The 12,427-nt window shown below is 35.9% G+C and overlaps 1 protein-coding gene across 10 annotated transcripts in view; it reads left to right on the top strand.

Moving 5' to 3' along the window:
• Positions 1-12,427, top strand: part of DENND4A (DENN domain containing 4A) — a 137,001-nt gene that overhangs the window by 39,995 nt on the left and 84,579 nt on the right. For 6 of the 10 annotated variants that reach the window (XM_059890360.1, XM_005211325.5, XM_005211323.5 and 3 more), the window contains exons 2-3: positions 1,381-1,457; positions 11,185-11,516. In XM_059890360.1, the coding sequence (XP_059746343.1) occupies positions 11,206-11,516 (311 nt within the window). In that variant the 5' untranslated portion in view covers positions 1,381-1,457; positions 11,185-11,205. Of the gene's footprint in view, positions 1-1,380; positions 1,458-3,626; positions 3,758-11,184; positions 11,517-12,427 lie in introns of those variants that run through there. The other 4 variants (XM_059890362.1, XM_005211320.5, XM_059890361.1 and 1 more) reach the window with 3 other exon arrangements.

Genomic DNA, 12,427 nt, shown 5'->3' with positions numbered 1-12,427 from the left:
TGCTGCTGTAAATTAATCTGAAAATTTCAACATTAAAGAAAATGCTTTGTTTTTTTACTAACAAATATTTAGTGGAGCATAGGTACTTGGAAGTCATTGTCATAAAATGTTCTTACTATATAAGGAAACTCAGTGTGCAGAAAATTTGTTTGGAATTGATTATATACTACATTCATAATTTATAATTGCGTCAAACAAGCCTGATATTCTACCAATAAAATAGGTGCAGTTTTCAGATTTTTCCAGTATTTTTCATATACATTGAGTATTTCAGCTAGAACATTTTTGTGATAATCTGATGCTGAATTTAAAAATTGTTTCAGCAGATCTGTATTTACATTGTTTCTTTGCTGCCTGTCCACGATAAGATTTTATTTATTTATTTTTTATCATTACTGGATTTTTCTTTTTTTAATTTATTTCAATTAGAGGCTAATTACTTTACAAAATTGTATTGGTTTTGATTTTAGAATTATTTGAAAAATAGATGTGTACTTAGCCTCTCAGTCGTGTCTGACTCTTTGCAACCCCTTGGATGTAGCCCGCCAGGCTCCTCTGTCCATGGGGATTCTCCAGGCAGGAATACTGGAGTGGGTTGCCATGCCCTCCTCCAGGGGATCTTTCCAATCCAGGGATCAAACCCAGGTCTCCTGCATTGCAGGCGGATTCTTTACCATCTGAGCCACCACTCTATATTTACTGACTGAAGATACTCAGTGAATCTGAGGTGGAGTGGCGTCCTACTTTTTCAAACATAAATATCTATCTGGATCATTTTTAGCAGTCCAAAATGTAGCAAGATTGTACTTAATGTTATTTTGCATTCATTCTTTTTATCCACTTTTCCATCCTAAGACACTTTAATCACTTTAATTGATTTTAGCCCTTTCCCCACATCTCTCCCATTTCCCAGACAGGCACCAAAGATCCACCAAGTTAGGTCAGTCTGGTGTCTGCTGCTGCTGCTATTTCCCTGTTATTATTAGATATTCAGTATTAGTTAAAACTATGGTTTTTTCCTCTTGTACTTGTGCCTATATTTTTCTTCTAGGAATGAGATACTATACATAATGTCTCAGAAATTGACATGTTTTTCTTTCTTCTTGTTTCTGTACACATTTACTCTTTTGTGCCCTTATTTTTTTGTTTTGTTTTCTCTTTGTCCCCTTTAACTATTTTTTAAGTGTTGTTCTTGACTGAAATGTGTTTTCTGAAAGAGCTGGTATATGAAAATTGCTTAACCATATGAAAACAATACATGCAATCTTTTTGTTTGCAAATTATTATTATTAACAGAACTTTTAAATATACACAGGCATCTTAGGGGAAAATACTTGATTGGAATTAATTTGAGCTCAATTCTTACTCTTTTTAATACAGTATTTCTCAAACTCTGAGGCTTGCAGAATTCACAAATTGAGATCTGGCGTCATTTTCAGAGAGACTTTCAGTAATGTGTAAGTAGTTTGGTTTTGGTTTTTTTACATTTATATTTATTTTTATTAACTGTTTGCTATATAAACACAGTGAAATGTTAATTTATCAGATCTCTTAACAAGAATTTGGCCTATATTCACCAGGTAATGATTTTAAGTAACAAGTGACATGAAATAACTTGTTAAAAAAAGATGTTTCAGGTGTGCCCTGGGTCAGTATTAATTCAACACTGTTTATTAGAAACATCTTAGAAATAGCATCTCCAAGTGTAAAGAATTCTAGATGAAGGGACCTGAGTGCTTGCCCAGGCTCTACCGCTAACTAGGTATCCTTAAGTAAGCTACCTTTTGTGCTTCAGTTTCTTTGGCTCTAAAGTAAGGATTAAGACTATCACTAATGAAAAGATCTCTTCCCCTTTAAATGTCTATTATCCTTATCCTAACTTTTTTTTTTAATATAAATTAAGTATTGGTAATCTTTCAAAAGGGAGCTGCCAAATTACATATTGTGTTTTTTTTTTTTTTTTACTATTGGTGTTTTCTTGGGAATAGGTATTGAGAGGGGAAGTGGTTTCAAAGTAGTCTAGAAGACAAATAAGCTCCCCCCTTGTAAACTCCCCCCTTGCTTAAGAACTTTGCCCCACATACTCCGACACTTTTTGTTACTAAAATTTACTTTTAAAAGTCAGTTGGCTTGGGTGGGTTAAACCTTTTTTTTTAAAAAGTAAACCTGTTAATTATGGTATACAAATAAGATTTTTTTTTCCTTTCAAAATCTCCCTAGAATGCCTAAGCATTCTAAGCAGCTTGTGCCAGTTTTCAGGGAGCTGGGGGAAAGGGAAAACAAAGTAGCAGTCACTTCTCTCCTTGGGGCCTTAGGGAGAAACTGGTAGAAAAACTTCCGGCAGGGTGAAGGCAGGCCCCTGAAATCTGGAAATGTGGTAGGAGAAAAGATGACTAGAAGTGGAATAAAAGAATAGAGAGATAAGGAAAGATAAAGCTAAGCAAGAAGGCATACGCTAGCTTTCATCAACACTGTCATCAACATTTAGAATAGTGTTAGATTTTAAAAACTATTTATAAAAAATTCATTGGATGAATGAATCAATTCAATAAATTTTTACTTTTGCCCAAGTCCCTGATAAGTTAGACTCAAATCTAGTTTATCTGTGTTTATCCTACATTCAATAGCTATAGTATTTAAGGTAATCGAGGTTCAGAAAATTGATTGTGGATAATAGAAAAAAGACATTACATTTAGGAAGTTTATATACTTGAGGAAGTTTGTAAGTGAACTATTTATTCACTTAAATTTTTTTAAGCACCTGCCTACCATACTTTGGGCACTAACAGGGAGAGGAAGTATTGGGTACTGATTATAGTGTCTATTTCTATTTAATGGAGTATTATGTGGTCATTTAATATAATTATGAAGATTATAGCCAACTAATACTTATTAAATAAGTAAAATAAAAATACTTCTGTATTATAACTGTGCATGAGGGCTTCCGGATGGCTCAGCAGGTAAAGAATCCACCTGCAATGCAGGAGACATGGGTTCAGTCTCTGATTGGGGAAGATTCCATGAAGAAGGACATGGCAACCCACTCCAGTATTCTTGCCTGGGAAATCCCATGGACAGAGAAGCCTGCTGGGCTATAGTCCATAAGGTTGCAAAGAGTCAGATGCGATTTAGTGACCAAGAGGGAGATAAAGATTAGAAAGATGTTTCCATGCTCAAAAGAAAACTAGGAAACTTAGTTAAATATAAACCAGATTTATTATTGTGAATGGAATTATTGAATTTCTTTTTTGTCTGTTTTGTACAATTCATAAAGTTTAAATGAAAATCCACATATGTTTAAATTGTTTTGAAAAATAAGATGAACGTATATTAACTAGAAAAAGGTAATAGAGTATCATCAAAGGAAAAGAGCAAAGGTGTACTTGCAGGACAGTAGATAGATTACCTTGGCTGGAAGAACAATGAGAGATGAAGTTTAGAAAAAGATGGGAATGAGAGTCTCCAGTTTTGATAATGTAAGAAAAGATGAGCTTGGTTAGGCTTTTAACTGTGAAATTACAGTGTTTTTTCTTAATTTTTAAAAAAAATTTTTAATTTGAAAAATACGAAAAATTTAAACATTTTTTAAAAAAATTTATCTTTTTTAAAAATAAAATTTCTTCCAGCTTATTTAAGTGAACTGGAGTGAGAGGCCGTTGAGCTGGTCCATTGTGTTATCAGCCATTTTCATGTATAATCTTGAGTTTATGTCTATATGAGGCCCTATCTGAAAGACTTTGCTCCTTTTACCAACTCAGTAAGTCTGTAATTTTGCAAAATTTATGTTCTCATATTTTTGTTTTTCATATATCTTTAAAATGTTGCCTCTGATTTCCACTCTTGCCTTTTCTTGTCCTTAGAGTTAGCCTAGATAGCAAATGCTTTACTACTTGACATAATGGAGTGACAGTAGAAATAAAAAAGAATCTGAATTGATTGGGCAGAGATTGAAAGGGAGAAAAGCAAGTCAGTCTCCATTAGTTGCTAAATGGGCAAGAGCTTTCTTGTAATGATTTCTCAATTTTGTTCTCATGAACCTTTTAGGAATAGAGAGCACATCCTTCTTGTTTTCTAATCTCAAAGAAAATAGATGTAATTTGAAATTAAACACACCAAGTAGGGATGTGAAATTTAAAAAAGATGTCTGTAAACATATTATGAACTAATTCTTTAAGTTATCTGTATCATGTTGAACAAAGAAGAATTAAAACAATAACTTTAATTATGTGATATTGTTACTCGAGTTTTAGTAAAGTTGTTTCATGGGTTTACATTACTGTGATTATGTAGAGAACTATTGGATCAAATACTTATTTTGCGTGGCCCCCAGTTTCCAAAATAAAAAGTTTACCTCCAAAAACAATAAAAAAGAAAAATTTACCTCCTAATTGTTTAGGGGTTTTGCTCTGATGTTCTACACTGAGAGTCCAAGTTTTGAACATGACTACGAATGCTTTCCTTAAATGTTCTTTCCAAGTAACTTTTGTTGGCTCTTACCAACATAAGGCATTTTGTCTTAATGTATGTTTATTATTTTCTATGAGGATTGTAAATTTCACATTCCAATGGAAGTTTCATGATTTATTGAAACTGTTAGGAAATAACTACCCTGAGTTAAAGATTTTCATTATTTTCTTTGCCTTGTAATTTGTAACAGTATCTAAACCCTAGTTTCTAAACCTCAAACTTACTTTATAAACAGTTGATTTGAAATAAAAAGTAGAGGTGGATTTTCAGTATTATAAACTCTTCTTGAGCAAATTAAAGAACATTGAGATCTAGAAGTCATATGGGATGTTGCCAGCGATGCTCTTGACTTTATTATATACTTTGTCATTAGAGAATGCCTTCAAATATTTTGCCTACTTTCCTTACCACTCTCCACACCTAAATGAATAAATGGAATAAAAGGCAAGATAACTGAAGTGATATATAATTAACTATTCTGTTAATAAAAGAGGATTTTATCACTTTAAAATTGATTGCTCTATTAAAAAAAAAAAAAGTTATTGAGCTGCACCAGGTCCTAAATGTGACATCTGGATCTTTGCTGTTCGTTGTGGCGTGCAAATCCTTTAGCTGCAGTGTGTGGGATTCCGCTCTCCAAGCAGGGACTAAATAAACCGAGGCCCTCGCATTGGGAGCTCCAAGTCTTAGCCTCCAGACCACAAGGGAACTTACTGATGACTCTTATATGTGTTGATGAAGAACTTTTGACTTGTTCCCTTTTAGTAGTTATTTACCATATTCAGTTGTGAGTCAAATCAAATTATTAAAATTTGTGAGCCAGGAAGATGTAACAAAAACAAGATTTTCATACAATTTTTCCCAAATATCTGCTTAATAGTATAATAGCTGTTTATTTCCAATGGCTAAGGTAGTAGCTTGCAGAAGAACCTATTAAATATATATATATGTTTTCATCATAGTGCTGTTTCCGTTCTCTTTCCCTTCTTTCTGCATAGCAAGACATAAAACTTTATAGTATGTAATAGTAACTGTATACTTTAGTTTAAACAATGTGAAGTTAGAGTTTAGGAAAAAGAATATTTAATCTCTTCATTATGATGAAAGGAAAGTGCTCTACTAAGGTACTCTTTAAGACTCGTGCCTATCAAGAGCTTTTAATTTAAAATTCATGCCCACATAAAAGCAAATGAACACTTATAGAAGCTGTAAGTGTATATGTCTATTTGACCCCAAATTCTACTTTAATAAATTTATCCTGAAGAAATGATAAGAGTTGTAGCCAGAGGTTTATGTTCAAAGTTATTTATCTTAGCATTTTAAAATATTAGCAAAATAAGTAGATACAGTAAATGATCAACAGTAAGGAAACAGGTCAATAATGTTATGCTTATTAAAATATAGCCATTAAAGAATTATTTTCAAAGACTAATGAAAAAAGTTTAATACAAAAGTGCTTTAAAAAACTGTTTTTGTTTTCCTACCTTAAAAAAAATGGAGAGCTGTGTTTGTTGTTGGCTTTTTTTTTTTGTCAACACCTGTAATAGGCAGGTGAACACCTGTAGTAGTGTTTAACAGAGTTTTGTCAGGAGAACAGGTTATTACTTTCTCTTTACTGTCAGTCTGGGAGAGACTTCTGAAAGTTTAAGCTCTTTTGTATAGAAATCTTACATGTTAGGAAATTGCTACACAAGAGCCATATATACCTAAATAAAACAAGTAGGGGCATTTGATCCTTCTTTAGGCATGTTATCTAAGCAAATGGTGAGAATATTTACAGAGAACATTTGAGCAATGGATATAAATTCTAAAATATGTGACATGAATACTGAAAACCCTGACATTAGCCATATAAAAAATTAAATGAGTTTTGGGATTATGATGAAAGTGGTAATAACTTATACACAAATATGTGAAAATTTGTTGCCCTTAGGTATTTTATAGTATACAAAAAAGATTATTTACTTTCTTCCAGTGTTTAAGTTGGAAAATAGGGTTCATTGTTCAAATAGACTTGGGAAATTGTGGATAAAAGCAAAATAAATCAGGTACGTATATCAGAGAATTTCTGAGGATTTAATATTTTTCAGTTCAGTTCAGTCACTCAGTCATGTCTGACTCTTTGCGACCCCATGGACTGCAGCATGCCATGCCTCCCTGTCTATCACCAATTCCTGGTACATGCTCAAACTCATGTCCATCAGGTTGGTGATGCCATCCAACCGTCTGATCCTCTGTCATCCCCTTCTCCTCCTGCCTTCAATCTTTTCCAGCATCAGGATCTTTTCAAATGAGTCAGTTCTTTGCATCAGGTGGCCAAAGTATTGGAGTTTCAGCTTCAGCAATCAGTCCTTCCAATGAATATTCAGGACTGATTTCCTTTACAATGGACTGGTTGAATCTCATAGGAATCCAAGGGACTCTCAAGAGTCTTCTCCAACACCACAGTTCAAAAGCATCAGTTCTTCTGTGCTCAGCATTCTTTATAGTCCAGCTCTCACATCCATACATGACTCCTGGAAAAACCATAGCTTTGATTAGATGGACCTTTGGTGGCAAAGTAATATCTGCTTTTTAATACGCTGTCTAGGTTGGTCATAGCTTTTCTTCCAAGGAGCAAGTGTCTTTTAATTTCATGGCTGCAGTCACCATCTGCAGTGATTGTGGAGCCCCCAAAATTAAAGTCTGTCACTGTTTATTTGCCATGAAGTGATGGGACCAGATGCCATGATCTTAGTTTTCTGAATGTTGAGTTTTAAGCCAACTTTTTCACTCTCCTCTTTCACTTTCATCAAGAGGCTCTTTAGTTCTTTGCTTTCTCCAATAAGGGTGGTGTCATCTGCATATCTGAGGTTATTGATAATTCTCCCGGCAATCTTGACTCCAGGTTATGCTTCATCCAGCCTGGCATTTTGCATGATATACTCTGCATATAAGTTAAATAAGCAGAGTGACAAAGCAGCCTTGACGTACTCCTATCTCGATTTGGAACCAGTCTGTTGTCCCATGTCCAGTTCTAACTGTTGCTTCCTGACCTGCATACAGATTTCTTAGGAGGCAGGTCAGGTGGTCTGGTATTCCCATCTCTTTCAGAATTTTCCACAGTGTGTTGTGATCCACACAGTCAAAGGCTTTGGCATAGTCAGTAAAGCAGAGATAGATGTTTTTCTGGAACTCTCTTGCTTTTTCAATAATCCAGTGTATGCTGGCAATTCGATCTCTCGTTCCTCTGCCTTTTCTAAATCCAACTTGAACATCTGGACGTTCATGGTTCATGTACTTTTGAAGGCCTGGAGAATTTTGAGCATTACTTTGCTAGTGTGTGAGATCAGTGCAATTGTGTGGTAGTTTGAGCATTCTTTGGCATTGCCTTTCTTTGGGATTAGGATGAAAACTCACCTTTTTCAGTCCCGTGGCCACTGCTAAGTTTTCCAAATTTGCTGGCATATTGAGTGCAGCACTTTAACAGCATCATCTTTTAGGATTTGAAATAGCTCAACTGGAATGCCAGCACCTCTACTAGCTTTGTTCATAGTGGTTCTTCCTAAGGCTCACTTGACTTCGCATTCCAGGATGTCTGGCTCTAGGAGAGTGATCACACCATCATGGTTATCTGGGTCATTAAGATCTTTTTTGTACAGTTCTTCTGTGTATTCTTGCCACCTTTTCTTAATATCTTCTGCTTCTGTTAGGTCCATATCATTTCTATCCTTTATTGTGTCCATCTTTGCATGAAATGTCCCCTTGGTATCTCTGATTTTCTTGAAGAGATCTCTAGTTTCCCATTCTGTTGTTTTCCTCTATTTTTTTGCATTGATCGCTGAGGGAGGCTTTCTTATCTCTCCTTGCTATTCTTTGGAACTCTGCATTCAAATGGGTATATCTTTCCTTTTCTCCTCTGCCTTTAGCTTCTCTTCTTTTCTCAGCTATTTGTAAGGCCTCCTCAGACAACCATTTTGCCTTTTTGCATTTCTTTTTAGTGGGGATGGTCTTGATCACAGCCTCCTGTACAGTGTCACTAACCTCCATCCATAGTTCTTCAGGCACTCTGTCTATCAGATCTAATCCCTTGAATCTCTTTGTTCCTTCCAATGTATAATTCTAAGGGATTTGATTTAGATCATACCTGAATGGTCTAGTGGTTTTCCCTACTTTCTTCAATTTAAGTTTGAATTTTGCAAATAAGGAGTTCATGATCTGAGCCACAGTCAGCTTCTGGTCTTGTTTTTGCTGACTGTATAGAGCTTCTCCATCTTTGGCTGCAAAGAATATAATCAACCTGATTTTGGTATTGACATCTTTTAATATTTTTACATATATATTATAAATACACAAAAGAGGCATATAGTGTATATATCTAATTTATTTGCCCATAAAGTCCTTTCTTTGCATTTATTGAAACTAAGTCTAACATGAGACACATGTTGGGAAATTTCTGTTTTAGTTTAAACTGTTTTTCCTATAATTGTTATATTAGCAATGACAGTACTGACAGAGGGGGTATCTTCTCATTCAAAAAACAAATAAGATTTAAGGGATACTAAACAACTGATGGACAGGGAGGCCTGGCGTACTGCAATTCATGAGGTCGCAGAGTCGGACACAACTGAGCAACTGAACTGAAACAACTGAAGGAGATTTTGCTGTTAAATGTTTGTGAATATTGATACATGATGAATTTCACTTTGTGTAATTTTTTCTTTGAATTTGTTATAAACATGTCATAGTGTTATAATCACTGCCCTACTTTTATTATTTGAAGTTCTTTTATTTATTGTATCTGCTAAAACTCATTTAGGGTGGATTTTTCTTTTTTGTTTTGTAATTTTAGAATAGGAGGTCATCTTCAGTGGGGCTTTCTCTTTGGAAAGCCTGTGTTGAGGGTACCCTCTAGAACTTTTTTGCATTTGCTACCCCAGGATTATCACTAGCCTGGGAACACAGTTATTATTAATAACTTAGTTTGGACCTTCCTGGGGCCATGCAGATGGCTTAAGGTCAAACCTCAAATCCAAATGTGAGTAGGCCTTTTTTTTAATACATTCTCAGATTTTTTACTCCCCTCAAAGTAGGGCCCAGATTGAAGCTAACTTTATTATCTCCCTGTAGCAGTGAATGGATTTTTAAAATCCACTCTTTAACAGAGGATATAGTCCTTTGGCTTTATACAAATGTCTCAGTTCCAATTCCCTATTTTATGTGGTCCCAATGCATTGTCTCCTGTCCCTGCAATACCTTTTAAAAACACAGGCCCCTTGATTACTGAGGAGATCAGCAGAATTCTCCCACCCAATATCAGCTTGTACATTGCATTCTGGCCTTCAGTTTCCTTACTGTTTTGGGACCCTGGGAATTGCCCTGACATTTTTTTTTTCCTTTTTTTGTTCGTTTGTTTTCCCCTTACATTTTAAAAAATATTTTATTTTATTTTTTAAAATTTTTATTTATTTTCGGTTGCACTGAGTCTTCGTTGCTGCTCACAGGCTTTCTCTAATTGCAGTGAACAGGGGCTACTCTTGGTTGAGGTGCACCGGCTTCTCATTGTGGTGGCTTCTCGTGCAGAGCACAGGCTCTAGGGTGTGTGGGCTTCAGTAGTTGCAGCACACAGGCTCAGTAGTTGTGGTGCACAGGCTTAGTTTTTCTGTGACATGTGGAATTTTCCCAGACCAGGGTTGAACCCATGTCTCCTGCATTGGCAGGCAGATTCTTATCCACTGCATCACCAGGGAAGTCCTTCCTTACATTTTTACAAGCTAGTCTATGCATTTAGGGCTTCCCTGGTGGCTCCGATGGTAAAGAATCTGCCTACAATGCAGGGGACCTGGTTTGATCCCTGGGTTGGGAAGATCCCTTGGAGAAGGGAATGGCAACCCAGTTCAGTATTATTGCCTGAAGAATTCCATGGACAGAGGAGCCTGGCAGGCTACAATTCATGGGGTTGCAGAGTCGGACACAACTGAGTGACTAGCACTATGCATTTAGAAGGGTGTGTGTCTTTTTGTTGTTGGCTACTTAGGTAATCTAAGCTTTCATATTGCCAAAATGGAAATTCATGCATTCCTTTTATAATAAAATTGTTGTTGTTGTTCATTTGCTAAGTCGTGTCCAATTCTTTGTGACTCCAGGGACTGCAGCATGCCAGGCTCCTCCACTATCTCCGAGTTTGCTGAAATTCATGTCCATTGAGCCACTGATGCTGTCTAACCATCTCATCCTCTGCTGCCCTCTTCTTTGCCTTCAGTCTTTCCCAGCATCAGGGTCTTTTCCAAATGCTATATGTAGTCCAGTTTCTTTAAAAATACTTTTAACATATGACAATGAAATGTATAATACAATGGCACCCCACTCCAGTACTCTTGCCTGGAAAATCGCATGGACGGAGGAGCCTGGTAGGCTGCAGTCCATGGGGCCGCTAAGAGTCGGACACAACTGAGTAACTTCACTTTCATTTTTCACTTTCATGCACTGGAGGAGGAAATGGCAACCCACTCCAGTGTTCTTGCCTGGAGAATCCCAGGGACGGGGCAGCCTGGTGGGCTGCCATCTATGGGGTCACACAGAGTCGGACACAACTGAGGTGTCTTAGCAGCAGCAGCAGTGTGTTTTATCAGAGGTGTAGTACACTTTTTTTTTAGTTTTTATTCTTATTTGTACACAAACCACTTATATTTACTTGACTTACTATAGGAGAATACTGGTCTTTTACTTTCTTTTTAGATGTACCTTCTGTAATGGAAGATGATTGAAGATAAGGGGCCTCGTGTTGCTGACTACTTTGTTGTAGCAGGATTAACTGATGTTTCAAAGCCTCTTGAAGAAGAAATTCACTTCAATGATGCCTGTCATAAAGTAGCCAGACCAAAAGAGCCTATCACAGATGTTTCAGTTATTATTAAATCTCTCGGGGAGGAAGTGCCACGGGATTACACATGTATTGATATTACCCCAACGGGACTGTCAGCTGATCTCAATAATGGAAGTCTTGTGGGGCCGCAGATTTTCCTTTGCTATAGAAGAGGAAGAGATAAGCCTCCACTGACGGATCTGGGGTAAGTATTTTTTTAAAGAATTATTGTTATTGACTCAAATAATATGCCTTGTAGATTTTGAAGTTAACTGTTGAACTCGTTTGTTAATAAATACTTTAAAAAAATAGACACATTTATATCCAGAATCATGTTTTCTTTTCCTGTGCTCCTTTATCTTTTCAGTGTCTCTTTTTTTGTTGTTGTCTTAAAAAATACTGGCTTTATGTTTACGCAAAGCAGTACAAAATGAGACAGTTCCTCAAAGGGTGACTTGGAGCTAAAAAATCCATCCTGGGCATTAAAGTGTTAATGTTAGCTGGTAAGTCGTGTCTGACTTATTGTGACTCCATGTACTGCAGCCTGCCAGGCTCCTCTATCCATGGGATTTCCCAGGCAAGAATACTGGAGTGGCATGCCATTTCCTTCTCCATTGTTCAGTGTCTCTTTGTTCTAGCACTTTTGTCTGAGTTCTTTCTATTAAAAATAGGGGAGATAATTTGAAAAACATTTACAGAAAAATATCAAATCAATGTATTATTCTGATCATATACTTTATTATTTTTAAAATATGAGAAAAAGATGGCTTTTAAGGATCAGTTGTAATGATCCTTAGAGTTGGCAGTTTAAGTCAGTATGCATGAAACAAGGGTCTGGATAAATTAGTGCTTTATTTAGGCTGTTGTATTGAACTTGTAGTTTCATTTTTATATAATAGCTTTACTGATTTACAGTTTACACCATCCAATTTCACTCATTTAAATGGTACAATTCAGTAAATTTTAGTCTTATTTATAGAGTTGAATCACCACAATAAATTTTAGAACATTTTTATCATGTCCCCACAAATAAATACCACCTATATCCAGCTGTGCATGTAATTGGCGAGTTGACTTCTAGGAAGTAGATTTCATCTGTAAAAGATCTCAACTGAC

The sequence above is a fragment of the Bos taurus genome, chromosome 10 (genome assembly GCF_002263795.3).
Source record: "Bos taurus isolate L1 Dominette 01449 registration number 42190680 breed Hereford chromosome 10, ARS-UCD2.0, whole genome shotgun sequence".
Lineage (NCBI taxonomy): Eukaryota > Metazoa > Chordata > Mammalia > Artiodactyla > Bovidae > Bos > Bos taurus.
This window is presented reverse-complemented; position numbering and strand designations above follow the sequence as displayed.